Raw genomic sequence first — 25,339 nt, forward strand, 5'->3', positions numbered from 1 at the left:
CAGAAATGTGCAGCAACATTTTTTGCCATCACTAGATATCAAACAAAAGCCAGAGAAAGTATCGTATAAAGTTTCTGTGAGTTTTAAATTTAATTCTAAGCAGAAGGCACAAGATAACGTTATCTCGGAGCCTGAACGGACAGTGCCTCTCTTCCTGCGTGCAGCTGCCTCTGTGACACTAAAGCCCCTTTTACAATGCCAGATTTTCCGTGAGTGTTGGGCCGTTGCCGGCAAGCTGCAAGCCTTTAGATGCAGAGAGCCAGATTGAGCCGGAGTTGATCCGGGGTGGCCAATTTTCCGCCTCATAGGGTAGTCATATTGACGGAACCCTTTAAGTTTAAACAGACCGAGGCGGCCTTCCGCAACGGGAGGGCCCGTTAAAGACTTGTGGGAGGAGCTGTTGATGATGCCGCACGTGCAAGCCACTGGCGGTGGATAAACAGGAAACAGCTGACAGCAGGAATTAGCGAGCAGCTAGTAGCAAGAGGGAAACACAAACCTGACAGACACTGTAAAGATGAACAACTGGGGAGACAAGGAATTGTGCGCCCTCCTTGCCCTCGCAAATGAAGAAGCCATTAACCATCAGGTGACGGGGACGGTGAAGAACGGGCCGACTTAAGAGAGAATCACCGAAGGACTGACTGGCCACGGCTTCCCTCCCACGTCACTGGTTACGTCACATGCTGAGCTACACGTTTTTTTACTTGCTCACGCCCCCCATTGCCCCGAAAAAGGCGCATTCTGTATAAACAAAAATAGGTAGGCGGCATTTTGCCGCACTCCCCGATTTTGTTTTTATATTGCCAATGCTGAAAAAAGACTGATTGGGCTTTCCTGCAAATTTGCACAATTCCTATCTAAACAAGGCTTAAGACTCACCTTGGTCTGGGTTTGCAGCTGCCTGTGCCAAAGAGCAGCATGAAAGCAAGGAGTACTCACTCTGCTGCAAATCCAGAGACTTAAATGTCCCCAGCACTATACAGCACAACGACAAAAAAAAGCAAAAAACAGCCTCTTGACTTAAAGAATCTCAGTCAACTGAGGGGCCTCTAATTGATGACTTGAACTTTTGAATTCGAAAGTAATAAAAATATTTTAATAACAGATATGTGTTCATTCACCCATAAACAGTTGACAGTAATCAAATTTAGATAACCAGTAGCTTAACTTCATCACTTACTCTGAGAAATGCAAAACATAATTAAAATTGACAAGTGCAAATTTAAATTGAGAGGTCAGTGCTTACAAGTACAATGCTTAAATATCATAAAGCAGATAGTGCATGTCTTTTGGTGATCTTGAGTAACCACGATTGGACAATATAAAAATAGACGCAATCATCCAACCCTCATTGCTTCTAATTGATTTTAGCTATGGCAGAACTGTAGTTGCTTAACAGAAAAAAATAGCCTTGGTGACTGTGGCTGCAGTGGCTGTTCTTCTGATCCAAGTTGTTTGTCACTGGGAGAACAATTGTATACAGCTGTGTCAGGGATGTTTTTCCTGCTTTGCACACAAAAAAGATGACAAGGCGGTCCTTTTAATGTGTGCTTATGTGTCCCTCCTGAATTTGGTTTGAATTCTCAACACATTTCGGGTGCATTCATGCATGAACCTAGAGCCGCCGCTTGTCATCAGATCATCCAAGACACATTTTAATGCAAAGTGTGAACAGGGCCTAACTAGAGTAGACGTACACAAAAGGTTAAGGGACTTTTGGATACATCAACAAAACAAAACTTCATCATAATACATTAACATCATAGACTGTGTATAACCACATGAGAGTGTCAGGGTGTTTTTTTGTTTTGCTCCATCTAGCCGTGTGTTATTCATGCAGCCTGTCAAAGCAGTAGCAACAGCTAGAAAGAGCGAGCAAGTGAGCTTTCTGGTCAAGAGTCGACCTTTAATATTTTAGATAGTCGGACACTTTTCTGCTTTTAGACTCCATTGTAGCAGCGCTGGAAATATCCTGACGTGACATACTTGCATTTGACCAGCCATCCACAAGATTGAGAGTACCACCAAACCAGACGCTGCCAAAAGCTGTTATTTTAATGTGACAACAAACAGTGTTGAGAGAGGATTTCTGTGTATCGTCATTTTATAACATGCTGCTTTTGAGTTGAGGTTTTCGCATTATTTTAACCCTTTAATACTGAAGATAATTCTTGAAATTACAAGTGTAATTCAGCTTCACTTTAAAGCAGCTTTATGTCTGCATACTGACCATCCTACTGTAGTGATATCCTTGTAAGTGAAACATGACCCACACCCTTTTCTTTTACATTAATTATTCATATTACGTGATTATAGAGAAATACACAAATCACTATTGTATGTCACTGATTGATTAGGAGAGATGGTTTTTATTATGAAGTATAATAACAGCAGGAATGTTCTGAATCATCCTGCTGCATGTTAAACAAGATTTCAAACTTCTTTGGTACTTAAATTCTTAGAAAATGTGTTTGAGGACTTAAGCTGTGCTAGTTCAGTTCACTCTTGGTTAAAATAAAAACATACTGCACTGCTAATATAGTGTGTCCATTATATAAGATAATCACTCTGGATTTGGTAGGTGTTATGTAATTTCTCTATTGTCCCCCTCTGGTTGTCTGTGGACCTTGTGTGGAGAGCTGTAAGCAGTTCTAGATGGCATTAGATCCGTCAAGTCTGTGTCAATTCCACATGATACCCACAGCCTGTTGTGCTCCTGCCCTGTTCAATGTACACATTGTCCAAGGGAGAACACTGAAAAATCCTGGGAATTGTGCCTGAAAATGCAACATAACTAGGCGGCGTTCCAAACTACTTCCCCCCAGAAAGTGCATATGGAGCATGAAGTCAAATGATGCATTCTTTGCCGCATATTTTGTCCGCAACGTTAAGAGCTTTCTTGAATTTTGAGTCGGTCCATGGAACAGCTGATTTTGTCATTGCATTGTCACCACCATGGCACAGTTTTCTAGACAGATCTCTTCTTTTGTTGTGGCCTCATGTGTCTTGCAGGCCAGTCATCAGCACACAAACGGCAACCAGTTTTTTTTTGTACAACAAACTCCTGTTGTTGTTCAGGCAAATCTCATGTCTTTTGTGTTAACTGCAGCAGTGAAAGGTCACCAGGAAGACTATAGGCTTGCCTTCAACTCGTGGGCATGGTGGAAACATAGACAAATTGGTCAGCTATTGTAATCTACTGGACACATCACAAAGAATAGATAACTTGGTCCATGTAATATCTAATTTGCAGTGTTAAGCCTACGTGACGATAGTGCTTTTTCACCAGTCAGTAGCATCACATGCTTTCTAGTTTATAAAAGAAAGCTTGTCATATTTACTCTCTAAATAACTGATATAGAATTCACAGCAAACATCCTAAATCTTTCAGTATTTTTCACCATCATATCACCCTGGGTATAACCAGTTATAGAAGCAGAGGGTCGACCCTCAGTTAAACTGTGATTTATCTGCGCACTTCAAAGGACACCCTGTTGCTCTCTCTGCTTTTCCATTTGTTTTGTTTTTTTCTTCAGAAGGCAAATAAAATATTAACATCGACAACCGTTATAGAGAGGAAAGATGCAGGCTGGTGTTGAAAGAGGCAAAGGTCACTTTACGACTTTGGCTTATTTTTCTACCCACATTCTATCATGTTAGCGAGCTGAAAATCTGTCTTTTCAGAAAAACTGCATTTTTTGGGACTTTAAAGGAATACTTCATCCAAAAAAATGATAATTTTTATATTAATTACTGACCCCGTGTTACTTTGAGTTGATTAAGAAAACTTTCTTTTTCTCGCATGTCTCCACAGTGAACGAAGAATCCAAAAACTGGGAAAATTCTTGATGAATTGAGATAAAGGGGGACCACAGGTAACAACATCAAAACTATATCAAAACATCTGTTTACAAACTCTCCACAACTCATGCAGTATAATCCACGTCTCATTTATCCAGTCAAATGATCAGTACTTCTTAAATGCATGCATTTGTGCTAAAACTGTATATTTAAAACACTTCTGCACTCAAGTAGCAAGCATGGGCAAGCACGTGGAATGTATAAATAAGACTTGGATTATACTGCACGAGTTGTGTGAGAGTTTGTTAACAGATATTTTGATATAGTTTTGCTACTGTTAAATGTGGCCCTCCTTTACTCCAGTTCATCAAAAATGTTTGCCATTTTTGCATTCTCCATTAACCATGGAGGCATGTGAGAAAAACAGATTTTCACAAATTTAATGAAACATGGGTCGAATATTTGATGTATAAATGATCATTTTGATAATTTCCTTTGACAGCCACTAGACATATATTCAATTGTAGCTGAAATTATGAGTAAATGATTTGATTAGTCAATCAACAGAGCAAGGACATGTGTCCACATAGGGTTTTTCTTCAGCAGACATGCAGTGGCAGGACGCTGGGGACTGCTTCATTTCAGTACTTGATTTAAAAAAAAAATAGCGCTCCCAGCACTTTTTTAAATGATGTGCTGCATATGGGTTTGGGTTTGTATGTCTTGATGCTAATGTTTGCTAGGTAGCTATTGTAATGCTAAATTAACAGAGGGTTGACTACATGGACAACGACAAGCGTACAACGGGTACGGTGATAGTTTTCATCCGATCTGCTCCCTTCTGTCTTTGTTGTGATGGGTTCGGACAGACATGTTATATGGGAGCTTAAGGAGTAGTCTCGCTCACCAGACCTTTCTCAAGAAAAGAAAGGTCTGGCTGGGCAGACTCTCACTTTAAGATTGGAGAAAAAAACGCCCCAGCTGCTTGTATTTCTTTCAACCAACCACAATTGTTCTTGGCGGTGCCACAGCAACGGTGCGCTTGCAAAAATATTGCTGGGGGGAAACAGGTTTTGGTGTAACACGCCCACAAAAATATCGCCTACAGGACGCGAACCATGGCAGAAAAATGGCTACATCCCTGCAAGATCAAACACCGCAAAAGTTAGTAAAGGACGTGTTGAAAACTGCAACCGGAGGTGGTAGGGCTGGACTTCAGCGGGTGGCTCGTTCCGCCCAGTGAGAGGCTGATCTTTGCAGCGAACTTCCACCCACTCAGACTACTTAAGGAGCTGCAGTGACAACACCAGAGCCTTTCTGAAAAGTTCTGAGATTTTCAACCAGAAGTGCTTGCATTAGCCACACAAAAAAGCCAGAGCACTCTTTAAAAAGGCGCCCTTTCTCTCTATTTGTCACAATTGGGAAAAAAAGACGTTGTGCCAGTAAAAAACACTATGTGGACACAGGCCCTTAACAATATACATGTACCACTCTCATGTTTGCACATTAAATATAAAGCTACAACCAGTAGGTGGTTAGCTTAGCATAAGACTGAAAACAGAGAAAAAACTGAGCCTCGTTCTGTCCAAACGAGAAAAGAAAAAAAAATCCACCCTGAAAGCACCTCTGAAGCTTATTAATTAACAAGTCATATCTTGTTCTGTTGTGGTTTTGTGGGTGGTCATAAGACTCTGTCTTGGATGCGTGCAGTGACTGCCTTTGTTGATTTACATTAATGTTGGTCAAACCAATCTTTTGTGTTTTGTGTATATTGTATCATTGCTTAATAAATAGTTTACATTAGTAATCTAATTAAACATCTACATTTGACCGATAACGCTTTGAGTGTGGAGAGTTGTACCAAGAGAATAATTTAGTAATAGCAACAGAATTTGGCATTGGTGTCAAACCGAAACACTGACTCACCTCAAGTATTGAGACACTCTTTGAGTTTCTTTATAAATCAAATGCATCATTCAAACCATTTATTCTCCCTTTTCTTTCATCCCTGGTGTAGACACCACACATTCCGATGACATGCCGATTATTGCGGTCATGGTGGCCCTGTCGTCTCTGCTGGTCATCATCTTCATCATCATCATCCTCTACATGCTCAGGTTAGTGAAGTGCGGTTGTTACTGCACACTAGCTGGAGACCTGTGGTGAAGGCCTTAGGTGCTCCTGTTACCATGGCAATGACTGATTGGCATTCAGCTGTGAGACTACAGCAATGTGTGTTTATTTGTGTGTGTGTGTCTGTGCATGTATGTTTGTGTTTGTGCGCGCGTGCGTGCGTGCGTGTTAATATGCACTTTGATCTGTGTTGATTGACAGGTTTAAGAAGTACAAGCAGGCAGGAAGCCATTCAAACTCCTTCAGACTGCCTAATGGCAGATCAGATGATACAGGTAAAACGCCCACACATGCATCAGTGTCGATGTGTGCTTTGTATGTGTAGGCACATATGACTATATAAACTCTGAGTGCTAATTTATTTGTTTTTGATCATGTTAGTAAATATGCACAGCCGGCTTGACCAAACTTGTTACTCTGAGTTGCCTCTGATAAGATTTGATTGATCTTACTTCCCCCGGCTGGCGGCCGATAACATTTCACTGGTTGACTGTTGGCAGAAGGCTTTTGTTCACTGTGATTACCTAACCAACAAGGGGCTGCGGTTCGCTCCCTCACGTCACAGTGTTGGATCGCATCGCCCTCTGGTGGGCATCTTAAGAGATGACACCAAATGATGAAGCCAGTGATGTACGACAGTCCAACTCTCATGTTCTCACTCTCCTCTCTCATGTCTTTATCTCCACCTGTCTCACCCCTCCCGTTCCTTCCCTCCTCTCCTCACCCCTGCCTCCTCCCTTCCTGATCGCTGGCACAGAACTCCAGAGCGTCCCGCTATTGGCCCGTTCGCCCAGCACAAACAGGAAGTACCCGCCCCTCCCTGTCGACAAACTTGAGGAAGAAATGAACCGTCGCATGGCTGATGACAATAAGCTCTTCAGGGAGGAGTTTAATGTATGGCACACTCAAACACAGACACACCCTCTGATAACATACTGAGACTGGTGTTCACCTTTAACCCACATCCCTGTAGCCTAATGAAGTGAGGCAGGCAAACGTGTAGCCCATTGGGTTGTTTTAGTCGCCAGGGGATACGCGGAGAGATTATGGAGAAGATCGACAAACTAGAAAAAAATGAAAGTAATATATCCACAGATTTGTGTTTAGTAGCCATCCAAAAAAGAATTCAAATTAATGCAATGCTGATTTTTAAATACATTCATACATATAATAACCAGTAAGCTTCCGGCTACATGAGACTGACTGCACTATGTACCTCTCTGCAGCCTGAGAGTTCATATAAACTAGTTAGCAAGCTTGCATCAAAGTTTCAATAGTTAGCTAAAGTGGATGGATACATTTGTTTGCCAACAGAAGACAAAGAATTTAAAATAATCAGCCAAAATTTGTGGGAAAAAAGTTGCAATAGTTAGCTAGAAGTAGTGAATAAATAGTTAGCTCACAGTTGAAATACAGTGGAAACTGCTTATACTAATTATGTCTGTCTCTGTCAGATTGATGACTATAGGCTGATGGTTATTTTAACCAATTTTTTCTGTATTTCCTATGTAGATTACTATGTAATTTAAATTTGTATATTCATTTTAAAGTAATGTAACACACAGTTTAGCCATTTACTCAATTTTATTGACTGTGTCGAAGTTTAATACAGCTGTTACAGGGGCATTATGTGATCGGGCACTATCAATTCACTTGACGATTGGGTGGCTTAAACCATAGGTGCTTTCCCTGTGCGCATTCAATTTGTCTCCATCGCTAACAGTCATAAGCTTTAAGGAGACAATGTTTCTCATTGAGAGAAAATCTTTTTCCTGTCATGAGTCCAATGTGCATGCAGCGGCAAGTATCATGGGCGTGAAATAATAATTTTAAAAAAACTATTGCCTTCATTGTTTTTCGCATGTTGTCATTTAGGCTATGAAAACACCCAAAATGAACACTGTAAGCAAAATACCTGATAACTATAGGTGAATGATTTAATTGGGATTTGAATAGGAATGATTCTTTCCCAAGCTTTTTGATCCAGCAGCTGATCACTGTAACCACGATCACTATAAGTGGTTTCCACTGTTCTAATGTCCAAGATATTAATAGACATGTCTCTACTTAAAAATATTTTTAAAATTGTGTGTTATCACATGTGGCTGGATCTGCATTAGACACACAGCAGACAAAAAGATGAAGTCAACAGGAAGTGGTGTGCAGGGTTACACAGACAGATTTGAAAGCGATAAGCATCCGCCTGCTCTTCCTCCCTGTTATCTAAACCTTTTTTTTTCTCTCTGTGTGTTTAGGCACTGCCAGTGTGTCCCATCCAAGCATCGTGCGACGCTGCTTCCAAGGAAGAGAATAAAGAAAAGAACAGATATGTCAACATCCTGCCATGTGAGCGACAGCAGACCCCTGACACTGTGACACTGACTGACACTAATAAATACGCACTCAGTGGAGCTGAGTTTTTATCTGCTGTTTCTAGCTTTTGTAAACATTTAACAGTGCAGCCATAGTAAATATCAGACAGCCGACAATCAAAGACAGTTTACAGAGTGATTTACTGAGATTTATTTAAGTGGTTAGGATGGAAAAATTGTAGTGAACTATGTGTTATTAAAATTCCTTCTCTCCATTTGCTTTGTCTCTTTGTGTCGTCAGATGATCACTCCAGGGTGCATCTCTCATCTCTGGAGGGAGTCCCAGACTCTGATTTCATCAACGCCTCCTTTATAAATGTTTGTATAAGCGCAGCATTTTGCCACAAAACAGACAATACTGCCGCTGAGATATTGTGTCCTATCCTAATGTCTCTTCTTGACCTCTTTCTTTCACAGGGTTATCAAGAGAAGAATAAGTTTATTGCAGCTCAAGGTTTGTGCCTGCATTGGAAGCCAAAATAATAGAGCTGTAGTTTATTTAACAAACACACTACCTGATTATCAGCCTATTACTTGTCCTCTGAGTTTCTGTATCCGTCTTGGTCTCTCAGGGCCCAAGGAGGAAACTGTAAATGACTTCTGGCGGATGATCTGGGAGCAGAACACAGCCACCATTGTCATGGTGACCAATCTGAAGGAGAGAAAAGAGGTAATGGGGAGGGAGGGATGATGATGTGTGTGTTTTATAAGGTCTTACAACAGCTCACGTGTATGTATTTTGTGTAGAATTTACACCCACAGCTGAGATGTAAAATAGTGGATAACTCTGTGTAAAAGCACAAAGGAACAAAATCACTTTTAACCTCATAGTGCACTGGTTTTATGTTTAACATGTCTTTATTTGCAAAGTTAATTTTTTATCTGCAAAGTTAGTTTTTAAACCCCCGTGTGCATCCTTACGTGAGAGCAAGCATGACTAGTCTTCAAATGTTGAGGTCACCTTAAAGGCACAGCTCATCTCAAAATCAAAAACACATATTTTTTCCTTATACCTATAGTGCTTTCTATCCATCTAGATTGTTTTGGTGTGAGTTGGTGTGAGTTGCTGAGTGTTGTCGATATGTCAAACAGTCGGCAACTCACCAAAACCATTTAGACTAATAAATAGCATGACAGGTTAGTTTTTAAAGGGGTGGACTGCCCCTTTAATCTTTCTTTGGATTTCCACTATGCTCATTCTCTCTTAGATGCAGCATAATTTAACCACTGTAAATTTGAATAACTCACATAACATAAATTGAGGCTTTTTTTCCACACAGCTTTTCTTGGTGTTAAAGCACTGTCTGTGTTTCAGTGTAAGTGTGCCCAGTACTGGCCGGACCAGGGCTGTTGGACATACGGGAACATCCGAGTGTCTGTAGAAGACACCATGGTTCTGGTGGACTACACCATCCGCAAGTTCTGCATCCAACAGGTAATATCTTATAGTGTGGGCACCAGCATTTAATTGTTTTATTCTGTGTTTACCCTACACACATACACAAGTAACACTGGTGTAGCATGTATCTACAAAGATTTTAAAAAGTATCAGCACACACTGAAGACTAAAAATAGAGTGACATAAATGAAACACTCATTGTGTCCTGACCTGGTTTGTTTGTGTCTCAGGTGGGAGATGTGTCTGGGAAGAAGCCTCAGAGGCTCGTCACCCAGTTCCACTTCACCAGCTGGCCAGACTTCGGGGTGCCCTTCACCCCTATTGGCATGCTCAAGTTCCTCAAGAAAGTCAAGAATTGTAACCCCCATTATGCCGGGGCCATTGTGGTCCACTGTAGGTAGGTGGATTGAAGCTTGCTCTTTTACATGCCGTTTGTCTGCAAGCCACACAGTCTCACAACATGTTACATTTCTGTGTGTCAGTGCGGGCGTGGGGAGGACAGGTACCTTCATTGTGATCGATGCCATGTTGGACATGATGATCGCTGAGAGGAAGGTGGACGTGTTTGGCTTCGTCACCAGGATCAGAGCCCAGCGCTGTCAGATGGTCCAGACTGATGTAAGTCCAGTGTTGATGCACTTGATTTCAGTCTCTTCCATGATGCAGTGTTTTCAGTGCAGTTATTTTTTTGACTGTCTCTTGCTCTTCCCCGTCCTCTCTCTGTCCCACAGATGCAGTACGTGTTCATCTTCCAGGCGTTGTTAGAGCACTACCTGTACGGAGACACAGAGCTGGAGGTGACCTCTCTGGAGTCCCACCTGGCCAAACTCTACGCCCCCTCACCTGGAGCTGGCTGCAGTGGTCTGGAGGCTGAATTCAAGGTCTGTTTGTGTGCTGTATTCTCCCAAAGAGACAGTTATTCTCTTCTTTCGGCTATCACACCTCTGCATCTAAACAGGTTAAGTCCAGTGATGCCTACCATACACTAGAAAACTTCAAAAAGACATTTTAAAGACTAAAGTCAGACACCCACTCACATCTGAAGACAATATGAGTTTTAGTTCACACAGACTAAGATTTTCCAAAGAGTGGGGGATCTTGCAGTGGCAATATCTTCTAGACTCGATTCCTTTTGAGATTATTTCCCATCCTGTTCCTGACATATTAACAGTTCCTTACTTGTTTGTGAAAACACTTGACTCTAGAAACATAAGCTAAAAGGCGTCATATGTTAACAGTATTATTGTCAACTCGGCATCACTAGATAAACTGTATTTTGGTACAAATTGTGTCACTTAAACTCCACACCAGCCTCAGTTGAATTTGCAATTTATTGGAAGGTGACCATGGGAATGAATGGTGAAGTGTTTCAGAAATAAAGATCTCTCACTTAAATAAGTGGCGGCACAGTGGTTAGTGTTGTCGCCTTCCTGGTTCAAACCCAGGGTGGGGGGTTGTCAGCACGAGTTTTCTCCGGGTACTCCGGCTCCCTCCCACAGTCCAAAGACATGCAGGTTAAATAGACTCGAAATTGTGTTAGACCTGCGATAATCTGGCGACCTGTCCAGGGTGTACCCTGCCTCTCACCCAATGTCAGCTGGGATAGGCTCCAGTCTCGTGTTGCCCAACAGGCTAAGCAGTTATGGAAAATGACTGAATGAACTAAAATAAGTGCTGATTGGTGGAGCAGATACACGAGGAATTAAGCATCAACTCTTGTTTACTCCACAACTCCACTAGTGTCTCCTCCTTTTCCACACTACAAGAGAACCATGACTTGTTGAGCTTCTTGCACCTCCCTGGAGTCTCCTCCATGTTTACTCTTTACCTGGTTTCGCGCTTCTTGTTTGGTTCTGGAGAGACCACACCTATTGGTTGCTGACAGCATTAAACTTCATTATATTCATGAGCCAGGAATAGTGTTGCTAACAATATCAATTTATTGATATATAATGATTCTGAATATTTGAGACAGTTTCAATATTTGATTTTCCACAGTATCAATACAGTGGGATCAGCTGTGTTTTCTCTCTCTGTCTTATTGTTAAGGTTATCAATAAGACATTTGTTATCATGTTATAGCCCTGTTTATATTTATCTATTAATTTAAAAAGAAAAGTAGTTTTGTGCCCTCAATGTCAATTTTCCCATATAAATGGTTAGAGATGTACCGATACCACTTTTTCCTTCCCGATACCAATTCCGATCCCTGAACCTTAGGTATCTGCCGATACCGAGTACCGATCCGATACCAGTGCGTAAAATAAAAATGGATGGGATGGTACCCAGTATCATTAGGTATTGTCTCAAAGTTGGAAATTCGAGTATACACTCGCCAAACATATTTGATTTTATTGGAACTTCAAGACAAGATAAAGATTGACTAAGATAGATAGATTGAAGATAGCTCGGAGTGAGTTTATGACCATCTTACACCAAATGATTGAGATCACAGTATCACGCCACAACTGATGATTTTGTTCCAACGTTGGAAATGTGTCTGCTACAGTAAAATCACTTGTAAAGGTGTAAGGCTGGCAGAAGATGAGAACAATCAGTATCTGAGGTTCACCTGACATATTTTAACTGTAAATGTCTTAGTCTTAAATTGTGATTTCTCCTCTCTAGAAACTGACATCCATCAAGATTCAGAATGACAAGATGAGAACAGGCAACCTGCCGGCCAACATGAAGAAGAACAGAGTCCTGCAGATCATTCCATGTGAGTGTTGTAATCATAAATGTGAGCTGTGGGTTTTACAGGATCACTGTGCCCACACACAGTGATGAACACCATGATGCTGATGATGAAGTTGCAGATGTATAGTCTCTGTGTCAACTCAAAGCTTTTCATCAGCCAAGGTTAAAGTTTCTCCCTCCCTCTAACAGATGAGTTCAACAGAGTGATCATTCCAGTCAAACGAGGAGAGGAGAACACCGACTACGTCAATGCCTCTTTCATTGATGTGAGTGTAAAAGCACCTGGATAAGAGTGGATCATTTCATTTCATTAATGCAAGCAATCGATCAGGCGTTTTAAGTCTGGCTTTCTCCCTCCCACTGTTTTATTTCTGTATCCTCCATTCATGCCTCCTCTCCCCGCGGACATCACTTCCTGTCATTTCCCCTCTTTGGTCACAGGGCTACCGTCAGAAGGACTCCTACATGGCGAGCCAGGGCCCCCTGCAGCACACCATAGAGGACTTCTGGAGGATGATCTGGGAGTGGAGAAGCTGCTCCATAGTCATGCTCACTGAGCTGGAGGAGAGAGGGCAGGTGTGTGTGTGTGTGCAGATACAAACACTAGTGTTAGATATCAAGTCAATAACTGGCTAAAATAGAATATTGATATTAGATTATTTACTCAATGCTAAGTTGACGCCACTAGTCTGGTAATAATCTCAGCAAAATAACTTGATCTGTGGTGGTTTTCCAGCATTTCTTTCTGTCAAATCTTTAATAAAATGTGATGTAAATTGTTACTGGTCCACTTGCCTATGTTTTATTGCTACATCAGAGCGTAAGTGATTTTTGTGAGGAGTTGTACAAGGAAAACAACTTAATGGGTAGTACTCAAGGTGTAGAACCCAGTTATTTTCTGTAAACATGTTGGATTTATAGTCAATTTTCTTATTTGTTCATGTAATTAATGATTAATAAAGTTGTAATTTGTTTCTCCCTTTGATCGATTTTACTGTTAAGACATCCTGACAATTGAAAAATCACTATCCAGAGCTCTAGATGCTGTTAATATTTTAGATTTCTCCGAGGTTATCATAGTCAAAGTATTTCGTTAAGCGTGGTAATTTGACCTTCTCTATTATGGCCCCTGCAGGAAAAGTGTGCTCAGTATTGGCCCAGCGATGGAGTGGTGGTCTATGGGGACATCTCCATTGAGATTAAAAGGGAGGAGGAGAGTGAGAGCTACACGGTTCGTGACCTCCTGGTCACCAACAACAGGGTAAGAAGGGATTTCACTGAAGCAAGCAGATGCTACAAATACAAATACAAACACAGTGCAGGGTCTAAAGACCACTGCACACCAAGTCTGTATTTTTCATCCAAAATTGCCCCACATTTAAAGATAAATACAGATGTGTCAATCACATTCACCAAGGTTCCTGTGAATCTTTAAAAGTAAGACATATCTGAAAGTAAGGCCTTTATTGGTCTTAAAATGTCAAAAGTCTTAAAAACACTCAGACATGGGAAGTACGTTTTTATGAATCGTTTATTTCTGACATTGCAAAATCTCAATATAATGGTATGATCTATTTAAAAATAACCTACTGAATGCCTCTTGCATTAATGTCATGTCAGTATAACAGAACCAGCAACACTCATACTCAGTTTGCAGGATTGTCAGAGCAGAGGATCCGCTGTCTGCTAGTGAGGTTTCACTGTACCCTGGGCGACATGGCAAATTGCAAATTGTACAGAAATCAGCTATCTATTTTTGCTGCTTGGCTAAAACTGTTACAGAGCAGTGCATACAAGGCTCTCTGTATTGTTTGCAAGAAGTTTTTCACGCTCAGCATGATGGGAATCAAGGCGGTGGAATCCCACATGCAGAGTGAGGAAAAACAAAATCACAAAAAAAAAATCAGCAGCAGCTAGCAAACGCATGTATTTCCCACTTCTGTTCTACCCTTGTCTCCACCACAAGACAAGTCATGTTTTATGTTAAAACATTTGGGCAAAATTGTCCTTAACCCTAAGTAGCTGGTGTCAGTTCATGTTTTTCTTTCCCTCAATATTGCAAAAGTGGTCTTACATTTCATTTTGAGCGTCACCGTAAAAAGTCACATACAGCCACAACAAGAGAGAGGGACAGGGTGCACCTTATCATTTAATATGTCAGATAGCCTACTTTAAACAGGACAAATAGTAATATTCAGGTGGATGATGATGGCAGGGACGGAGGAGGACAGCTCAGCCTCTTTAGGTAGCCATGGTGCCAAATGCTAAATACAGAAAGAGATTGGCAACAACTAGGGAGATAACTCTAGTGAAGAGAAGCCAGGGAGCAATAGTCTTTACATTTTGTCTAATATAGGGCTCAAAAGGGTGACGTAGCGGAGGTGGAAAAACCGCGATGCATTGTGGGCTTTGCAGGCAATTGGAAAGTTGTTTACGTTTTGCGACGCTACGCTTGTGTTCTGTTGTTGTTTTAGCATTTAAAAGTAACTGTATCGTTTGTAAATGGTGCAGACTTGCTGTGTCATTAACTACCACAATCGTTCTCACGATCGCTACAGGAAGAAGATCAATGGGCTATATAATGTGATATATTTTGATAGCAAAAATAGAACTAGGGACAAATCTAACACAGCTGTGCACTCAGGACTTTTAATCCTGTTTTTTAAAAAAGAGAAAAAAAGTACACATCTGGATGTCACTAAAAACATTGTTTCTCAGTTGTCTCCACAGAAGTAAACTTGTCCTAAGTTGTGGTTAGGAAGTGAAAGTTAAAAATAAAGAAAATCCATGTTGTGCCCACCCATGACGATGTATGATGATGGAGAGTTAGAGATTTATGGTGTGAAAATATCCTAATTCTGAAATAAATAACCGAGAAGCCCATACATATTTACCACATAAATGCAGAGTGGATTTCAGGCTTCAAAATATTTTTTGTTTGAAATAAATTGGTCCAGCAGACACCAAGATATGTTAGTCAAAACCTGAGCAAGCAAACAGGCAGCAACACACGGAGGTGGGACACAGTGAGGCTTGTAAAGTTTACATACCTCTGAAATGACGACGGTCTTCTCTTTAAGGCGTAAAATTCGGAGGTCCTGCACCCACCCAAAGTTTGCTTGCCCATAAGCCCTTACAGATTAAGCATTCATAAATTTGTCGCCTGTATAATAACTTATACCGTTGACGAGATAGAGGACAAGCTCAGCTTCAGTCAACGGCGGCAGGGCTTTTAAATCCCGAGTCCAGTCTTCGTGCTCATACGGATCCACTCCACCTATTTTCTGGATTTTGTCAAGGTACAGAGCCTTTGGAACAGGGTCCAGCTTGTCTCGGTACCGTCCGACAGACTTTTCCTTTGCCCGGTTCATTTAAAGCTCTCGCTTCACGTCTCTTCCACCGCAACTCAATGTAAACAAAACAATTTACCTATAAAATAAAAACACAATGCATTGCGAAGTCACGTGCGCTTTTGAGCCCTATAGGATATTTTTGCAATGGATAGTATATACAGTACAGGCCAAAAGTTTGGACACACCTTCTCATTCAATGCGTTTTCTTTATTTTCATGACTATTTACATTGTAGATTCTCACTGAAGGCATCAAAACTATGAATGAACACATGTGGAGTTATGTACTTAACAAAAAAAGGTGAAATAACTGAAAACATGTTTTATATTCTAGTTTCTTCAAAATAGCCACCCTTTGCTCTGATTACTGCTTTGCACACTCTTGGCATTCTCTCCATGAGCTTCAACCTGAAATGGTTTTCCAACAGTCTTGAAGGAGTTCCCAGAGGTGTTTAGCACTTGTTGGCCCCTTTGCCTTCACTCTGCGGTCCAGCTCACCCCAAACCATCTGGATTGGGTTCAGGTCCGGTGACTGTGGAGGCCAGGTCATCTGCCGCAGCACTCCATCACTCTCCTTCTTGGTCAAATAGCCCTTACACTTGGTTTTTGCAACTCCACTTGGGGACACATTTAAAGTTTTTGCAATTTTCTGGACTGACTGACCTTCATTTCTTAAAGTAATGATGGCCACTCGTTTGGACACACCTTCTCATTCAATGCGTTTTCTTTATTTTCATGACTATTTACATTGTAGATTCTCACTGAAGGCATCAAAACTATGAATGAACACATGTGGAGTTATGTACTTAACAAAAAAAGGTGAAATAACTGAAAACATGTTTTATATTCTAGTTTCTTCAAAATAGCCACCCTTTGCTCTGATTACTGCTTTGCACACTCTTGGCATTCTCTCCATGAGCTTCAAGAGGTAGTCACCTGAAATGGTTTCCACTTCACAGGTGTGCCTTATCAGGGTTAATTAGTGGAATTTCTTGCTTTATCAATGGGGTTGGGACCATCAGTTGTGTTGTGCAGAAGTCAGGTTAATACACAGCTGACAGCCCTATTGGACAACTGTTAAAATTCATATTATGGCAAGAACCAATCAGCTAACTAAAGAAAAACGAGTGGCCATCATTACTTTAAGAAATGAAGGTCAGTCAGTCCGGAAAATTGCAAAAACTTTATGTGTCCCCAAGTGGAGTCGCAAAAACCATCAAGCGCTACAACGAAACTGGCACACATGAGGACCGACCCAGGAAAGGAAGACCAAGAGTCACCTCTGCTTCTGAGGATAAGTTCATCCGAGTCACCAGCCTCAGAAATGGCAAGTTAACAGCAGCTCAGATCAGAGACCAGATGAATGCCACACAGAGTTCTAGCAGCAGACCCATCTCTAGAACAACTGTTAAGAGGAGACTGCGCGAATCAGGCCTTCATGGTCAAATAGCTGCTAGGAAACCACTGCTAAGGAGAGGCAACAAGCAGAAGAGATTTGTTTGGGCCAAGAAACACAAGGAATGGACATTAGACCAGTGGAAATCTGTGCTTTGGTCTGATGAGTCCAAATTTGAGATCTCTGGTTCCAACCGCCGTGTCTTTGTGAGACGCAGAAAAGGTGAACGGATGGATTCCACATGCCTGGTTCCCACTGTGAAGCATGGAGGAGGAGGTGTGATGGTGTGGGGGTGTTTTGCTGGTGACACTGTTGGGGATTTATTCAAAATTGAAGGCACACTGAACCAGCATGGCTACCACAGCATCCTGCAGCCACATGCCATCCCATCCGGTTTGCGTTTAGTTGGACCATCATTTATTTTTCAACAGGACAATGACCCCAAACACACCTCCAGGCTGTGTAAGGGCTATTTGACCAAGAAGGAGAGTGATGGAGTGCTGCGGCAGATGACCTGGCCTCCACAGTCACCAGACCTGAACCCAATCCAGATGGTTTGGGGTGAGTTGGACCGCAGAGTGAAGGCAAAGGGGCCAACAAGTGCTAAACACCTTTGGGAACTCCTTCAAGACTGTTGGAAACCATTTCCGGTGACTACCTCTTGAAGCTCATGGAGAGAATGCCAAGAGTGTGCAAAGCAGTAATCAGAGCAAAGGGTGGCTATTTTGAAGAAACTAGAATATAAAACATGTTTTCAGTTATTTCACCTTTTTTGTTAAGTACATAACTCCACATGTGTTCATTCATAGTTTTGATGCCTTCAGTGAGAATCTACAATGTAAATAGTCATGAAAATAAAGAAAACGCATTGAATGAGAAGGTGTGTCCAAACTTTTGGCCTGTACTGTATATATATATATATATATATGTGTGTGTGTGTGTGTAAAGCACACGGACTCAGTGTGCAAGTTTCTCTGTGTAACATACAATTAACCCCAACTTTGTGTGCAAAGGCCTCAACAGATGTTAAATACTGTGTCCTTTGAAGCCCAGATTAGTTGATACTGATTATATAACAACAACAATCTTTGAAATACTGCCTTTAAAACATAACCTGATATCTTCATTTTGTCCTCCTCCATCTCTCCAGGAGAACAAGGCCCGAGCAGTACGTCAGTTCCATTTTCATGGCTGGCCAGAGGTGGGCATCCCCACTGACGGGAAAGGCATGATCAACATAATTGCTGCGGTGCAGAAACAACAGCAGCAGTCTGGCAACCACCCCATTACTGTGCACTGCAGGTACAACACACACACACACACAGCCTTCCTCACTCAGTGTGTTGCAGTTTTAAACCTGTATGTACCGGTCCGACAAAAAAATGGGAAACAAACACTTGACATAAGGGTAATTATATAGATTTTTTTTTTGTCTTGCTGTTGCACATGGAAATGCTTCTGGCTATAAAAGGTGCTACTGTGTGTCTGGGAAATTGTTGCAGTTATTAAATCACAGGAAAAAACAGCTGAGGAGAATTGTTCTCTTCTTCCTCGTGACATTTTAACTGCTCCTACTGTTGCTATGTGCTCCCACAACAAAGCCTCCTGTGTGTATGTTATTTCTGCATATGCTCACTGCAGTGTGCATACTGACGTTTATATTGTTGCCTGTGTGCACAGTGCTGGTGCTGGCCGGACGGGGACTTTCTGTGCGTTGAGTACAGTCCTGGAGAGGGTGAAGGCAGAGGGCATCCTGGATGTCTTCCAGACAGTCAAGAGCCTCAGACTGCAGAGACCACACATGGTGCAGACACTGGTGAGGGGCCCTTTGAACCTTAGAATATATACTTTTCATTATGCCTTTGACACAGGGCCCAATAAACAACTGGTTAATCTCTGAAAAGAAGAATTTTTCAGTGCAACTTGGGTATTTTTAACATTATTGGTCCTTGAATGGGCTCTAAGCCACTGATAAGATTTAGGTTGCAGTTTGATTTATGTCATTAAATTAACAGTCGTACATGATCCCAAAGCCTGAGAGTATGTTAGCAGGGTGAAAGGAATAGTTCAACATGAGAGAAACATTAATTTTCTTGCCAGTAGTTGAGTAAGATTTACACCGCTCTCATGCCTGTACGTTAACTATGTAACTGCAGCCAGTTAGCTTAGCATAGCATAAGGGCCCAATTAACATGTTATGTCTCTGGGGTTTTTCCACACAAAAAAGTGTAAAAATATCTATATATTGGCAGTGTCATGGTGTGTTATGTGGTCGACTATTTCTCTGCCAAGACCAGTTGCTAGGCAGCAAGTGAGAGGTTACTGGTCTCAGTTAAGAATGACATGTAACTCACCCAAAGGAGATATAATGAGTTAATTAGTGAGCTTTAGAGGTGCTGGTCAGTGGATAGGTGGAGATTTTTTTCCCAGTTCTCTCCTTTGTTTGACACGTAAATCAATCAATCAATCTTTAAACTACTGCTGTGTGATTGTACAGCTGTATAAGCCTTTATACAAGGGATCGTTGACTTCAAGGCTCAGTGATAAGGCCCTTTTAAATAATATCACAATGTTTTTAGGCTATACAGTGATAGATGAAACATATCTTTATATTCTGAAATATCCTCTTAACTACTGTAGACTATTAATATAGTATACTACTAAATAAACAAAAAACAAATAACTAAATACTAAATAATGTCAAATATAATACTGTTATAATAAAGTTAAATATAGTAATGTTACAATAACGTTAAACAAAGTTCTTTCACAATGAAATTAAACAAAGTACTGTTATAATAAAGCTAAATAAAGCAATATTACAATAATTTTAAAGAAGGTACTGTTATGATAAATTAAAATAAATTACTATTATAATGAAATAAGAAACTCTTTTTACAATAACATTAAATTTGGTATTGTTATAACAAAGTTAAGTTCATAAAGTACTGTTATAATAAATTTAAATTTATTACTATTACAATAAAATAAACTACAGTTACAATAATGTTAAATATAATACTGTTATAATGAAGTCAATTAAAGTACTGTTGCAATAACATTAAGTACTGTTACAATAAAGTTCAATAAATTACTCTTATAATAGAATAATATACTACTGTCACAATAATGTTAAATATAGCACTGTTACAATAAAGTTAAATATCATACTGTTACTAAGGTTACATAAACCACTGCTATGATAAAATTAAAGTACTGTTTAAATTAGTTGAATAAAGTGCTTTTATTATGACGTTAAATAAAATACCACTGCAATAAAGTTGAGTAAAGTATTGTTATAATGAAATAATTGAAAGGAGGTGCTTTTATTTTGAAGCACCCGGCTCGTCTAAGAGTGGAAGTGTTTTCTTTGTGAACTTGAAGCTTCTGATTACCTGTTACATGATAAATGTTTGCAGATCGCCCACCCCTAACTTCACTGACTGAAATGTGACAGAAAACTCTAGTATTGGTAGTTCCCACTAACTTGTGCTGTGCCCTCCCTCCCCTCAGGAGCAGTACGAGTTCTGCTACAAAGTGGTCCAGGAGTATATCGATGCCTTTTCTGACTACGCCAACTTCAAGTAGGGACTTGCCATGGATGGATGAATGGGTGGATGTCCGCATACACTTCATATGAGCATATGCACGCACCAGAACACACACACATACATTACCATGCAGAAAAGCTGCATATTCCCATCTGATGGATTATTTTAAAAAGCAAAGACTGATCACAACTTGATCTGCGGATGGGATGAACTGCCCGCAGGAAAAGGGAACAGAGGCCTCGGCCCGGAGGACAGGGCAGCGCAGTTGGACAGAGAAAATAACTGAGATGCCTTCTTGAATATTTTGTAATATTGGTCTTGTTAATACAGCCCTTCACCCCTATTTGCTTCCCATCTCTCCCCCATATGTATATATACTTACTGTGTTGCATCTTATTACTTTGGTTTCAGACACAGTTTTGAGTTTGGCTGCATTTTCGGGTGGCACCTGTAATGTATTTTATTGGTACATATATATAAATATATAAATATATATGAATATAAATCTAATGCTTTGGAGGCTAATGTAAAAAAAAAAATCCAGAGTCAAAGTAATGATGTTTGGATTTTACTTTTTTTTTTTTTTTTTTTTTTTTTTACTTTTTAGGGGACAAAGATTTAAAACATTTTTGGCTTGGCCAGAGCCGTGCTGTAGCAACATGTGTTGTAGCAGAACGCTGAACATTTACAGACATTTTTCACTAGACGTTCACACAGTACACATGCACGCACACACACACACACACACACACACACACACACACACACACACACGGACTAGACAGCAGAGCCATTTATCTTCACACAGATTCAGTTCAATCTATCGAGCCACTTAACAATTTCTCCTGTTTAAGTTTCAGGGGTTCAGAGGTCACTCATGATTGGAGATCAGAATCTCTGATGTAGCTCATCAACTCAGGTTGACAAACACACACACACACACACACACACACACACACACACACACATTAAATACCAGGAGCCATTCATTCATTTTTTTGAGTACGTGTGTGTGTTTGTTTGAACTGGAGCTTAAGCTGGCAGAGAAGACACGAGTGTGATTTCACATCACTGTCTTCTATCTGCCGAGTGCCAAAGTCCTTCACACACTTGGTTATGCAGCTCTGGAGTCAGAGACCATGTTTAGACACTCAGTACAAGAAAGCTATTTTACTGTAACCAACACACTGCTTGACTATAACAGGAAATCGGTAACGTGGAAACAAACACACATTTTTTTTTTTTTTACAGCATAAAGAAATTAAAGGAGAGTCGGTTGATCTTTTATGTTGAAACTCTAAAGTTATTTTTTTATTTTATTTTAAGGTCTGTTACAGTATCTGCAGCAATGTTGATCATGTTGGCAAGCCAAATCACACACACAATCACGAGTAACTCCATTATTGCATTGTAGAAATCAACAAATGTTATATACCCAGCATATTTCTTTTTCTTGTTTACAGACGCGCGTCAGTATTTCTTGTTGATTGTATTCAGCATTTTTTCCCCTCTGGGTTTCCTTTGAGTCTGCCCGAATTAACCCTCATTTCTTATTCCTTCTATACACTAGTCTCACATCATTACGCTGCACCGTCACACCTTTACCGAATGATTCCCCTGATGCCGAAGAATGTCTCTTTTAATTCGAATGCTGTTGCTAACATATTCCTCAAAAATGGATACATTGTTACTTAAATAGCAGAGGTGTGCCATGCCATGTTTGCTCAGATTGTTTTTTAATGGCTGTCCTGTGAGGACACAAAGACTTGAATTACAGTGGGGGTTTTTTTATTATTATTTTCAGACGGGGTTACAACTGAGGCTATGTCCTCAATTGTTATAAATGATGTCAGTTTGCCGCAGGGCTTCAGGTCAGTTGTAGTGTCAACTCGGTCAGCTCAGGAAATGACTGACGCCAGGATTGTTTGAATTCACAAATTGAACAAATTCAGCTTTCAGAGGTGACTCACATTCAAATGGTTTCGTCTCCCACCACAGAAGTATTTAGATATCAAGCCTTGCCCAGATTTTAACAGATTTTAATGCCATGATATTAAAAATTATATTTCTTTTTAAAGAATTTTCAATCTATTTTAATCTTGTTTAACGTAGATTTTAACTGAGAGCAGCCCCATTATTGTACATAACTCGCATCACACACTAATAGTCTAAATCAAACTAACAATCCCGTATTTTATTACTTGTCTTAACAGAAGGTGCACAATCAATCCTAATTTATTGATAGCGGAGTTAAAAGTACATGCTGAATTTTTAGGAAGGGTGATTGCGTCAATGTTGATTGTTTGAACACTCATGCACTATTTGCACCAAAAGCGAAGCCCTTAAAAAATACAGAACCAAATAAGAGATAAGGTCGGGTTAATTATTTGGCCTTGATGTTGAACTATGGGAATTATATTTGGACTGAAACCCGTTCAGGTCTCAAAGCTCTGGGTTAAGCCTTCTCTAGGGACTTAAAGTGGCAGATATTTTAGCTGACCAGTCACTGAAAATGTGCATTGTCATCGTCATTTCAGGTCTTCATTCGTTCCAAAGCGTCACAAGTGCCCGCACTTTTAGTTAGGTGCCATTATGTGCTTCATTTATTTACTTTGTCACTTATTGGGGTCTTTAATTCACAGAGGAGGGGATGCTTTTTGTTTGGCTACTGTGTCTGTGCTTAGATGACATGGGTGTGTGTTTGGATCATGTGACTTTGTCTCATTGCAGTTTAACAGCAAAACATGACACTGTGCCAACCCATGAGACCCACTATTTTGCTAATAGTGAACTTTTAAAAAGTGCCTCACTGATAGGTTTAAAAAAAAAAAGATTACAAACAATATGTGGTGCAACTGTTGTCATCCTAAATGCTGTCCTTTGCATTTTCCCAACTTGCATGTATTTCCTCAACTATCACCTGCAGACGGATGACAAGCCTCTTTTTATGACAAATCAATAGGGCCAAAACCAAGACTGGGTCGGTCATCCTTCCTTTCACATTCCCTCCTGCGAACATACGTAGATTTCTTGATTGTGCTGATCAAACTAACATTGAGGTCACTTTTTAAATATATTCCATCTTCATTTAATGATTTCATTTCATTCCATATCAGTTCAATGTGGGATCCATGACAAGTAATCAATTGTGGGTACCCGAATGTTCAACAAAAAATTATAAATTTGTCTCCATGAAAAATTTTATCTTTTATGCATTATCACTGAGGGAAACCAAACAGTTGTCCCTGTTTCACACCCCTGTGTTCCTGGAGCATTTCACCAGTGGAGTGTTTTGAACGCCCCAGAGAATTAAAATACAGCTCCATTTCAAGAGCGTTGGACTTGAGGGAGACGACAGTCTGACTTCACTCTTTTTCTTTCCACCTTTTATGTCCCCTGTCCAATTCCACTCACAGCTGTCCACTTCCTTTTTCCTCTTTCACTTTGTCCTTGGACCATTGGACATTTTCCCCCAGTGGTGACTGCCCACTCCCTTTTGTACATAATGTAAGGTTATTTATATTTCATTCCTGTCTGCTGCCTTGCTTATTATATTTTCTTCTCCCCCCTTCTTCTTCTTTTTTTTTTTTTTTTTTTTTAAAAAGATGTATATTGAACTGTATCGGGACCATTTTGAAATGTATTAGAGATGTTTTGTTTTGGCCATTTTTAATTTGGTATAATTGTCTTAAGCAAATCCTATTTTTTAATTTGCCAATGTTTGTTTCTAGTGTTTTGTTATTCAACATTTGAATATATGTATATATAATTATATATATGATAAAATTATATATAATTATATAATGCCAAATGGCCTTTCTAAGCAAGATACTGTTCAAACCTAATAAAGTGCTTGAGATTTTATCATTGTCTGTATTTATTGTGTCTTTAAATGTGACGTTAAAGCCAGAGGTGCAGTTACGTCACAACAACCTGATGCTCATTACAGCTCGCCTCCCAATGAAGACTAATGGTGCAGTGGTGCAAAATAATTGCCAATCGTTCATGTATCCTATAGATCAGTCAGTCCTCCTGAGTGTTGCTCTTGAAGGGTTTTCAATCAGCGTTTAACCCTTCACCCCAAATCAAATATTAATGTGCTTTTTACACCAATAAATAATTAACCAGGGATTCTTTTAAGGGTTTGTGTTGAAATGTCTGTGTGGACAGTGATACCTGGATTTCATTTTGGAGCAGTAGTCTAACAAATTCGTAGCTATAGATAGAGAAATAGGAAGATCCAATGTGATCCTAGCTTGAGACTTAAATTTTTTAGCAGTCTGTGTTTACAAAATGAAGAGACTGACAAAAACTGAGCAGTTAGGACACATGGAGGGTTTAAAGAAAATATGGTATTTAGTTGCAATCAGGGAAATTAAGCATCCAGTGATTTTGGAGCTTGAGTCTGGATATCTCAGCATCTGCTGCTTGGATTTTGACCATCTGTCTTTTAATCTGTTTCTTTTGAGTCCCAAAACATTTTGAAATGTAGTTATTGAGGGTAAAGAAAAAAGACAAATGTTTTGCTGCCTATAGCGCTATCTGTAGAGGTCTGTGTCTAGCAAATCAAAAGAGGGTTAGAGAATGAAATTATCCACAGAATGATCATCTATCACTATCCATTTTCAATTGC

The 25,339-nt window shown here is 40.2% G+C and overlaps 1 protein-coding gene across 1 annotated transcript in view; it reads left to right on the plus strand.

Moving 5' to 3' along the window:
* ptpra (protein tyrosine phosphatase receptor type A) overlaps window positions 1–20,811 on the plus strand; it is a 39,152-nt gene extending 18,341 nt beyond the window's left edge. The window contains exons 5-22 of the mRNA XM_033625555.2: window positions 5,822–5,921; window positions 6,139–6,212; window positions 6,695–6,831; window positions 8,193–8,283; window positions 8,551–8,627; window positions 8,727–8,763; window positions 8,882–8,979; window positions 9,625–9,744; window positions 9,939–10,105; window positions 10,191–10,326; window positions 10,440–10,589; window positions 12,337–12,430; window positions 12,598–12,674; window positions 12,850–12,984; window positions 13,544–13,669; window positions 18,306–18,457; window positions 18,836–18,971; window positions 20,669–20,811. Coding sequence (XP_033481446.2) covers window positions 5,822–5,921; window positions 6,139–6,212; window positions 6,695–6,831; window positions 8,193–8,283; window positions 8,551–8,627; window positions 8,727–8,763; window positions 8,882–8,979; window positions 9,625–9,744; window positions 9,939–10,105; window positions 10,191–10,326; window positions 10,440–10,589; window positions 12,337–12,430; window positions 12,598–12,674; window positions 12,850–12,984; window positions 13,544–13,669; window positions 18,306–18,457; window positions 18,836–18,971; window positions 20,669–20,743 — 1,982 coding nt within the window. The 3' untranslated portion in view covers window positions 20,744–20,811. The remainder of the gene's footprint in view (window positions 1–5,821; window positions 5,922–6,138; window positions 6,213–6,694; window positions 6,832–8,192; window positions 8,284–8,550; window positions 8,628–8,726; window positions 8,764–8,881; window positions 8,980–9,624; window positions 9,745–9,938; window positions 10,106–10,190; window positions 10,327–10,439; window positions 10,590–12,336; window positions 12,431–12,597; window positions 12,675–12,849; window positions 12,985–13,543; window positions 13,670–18,305; window positions 18,458–18,835; window positions 18,972–20,668) is intronic.
* Window positions 20,812–25,339: the final 4,528 nt, after the last annotated feature.

Source organism: Epinephelus lanceolatus, chromosome 1 (assembly GCF_041903045.1).
Source record: "Epinephelus lanceolatus isolate andai-2023 chromosome 1, ASM4190304v1, whole genome shotgun sequence".
Classification (NCBI taxonomy): domain Eukaryota; kingdom Metazoa; phylum Chordata; class Actinopteri; order Perciformes; family Serranidae; genus Epinephelus; species Epinephelus lanceolatus.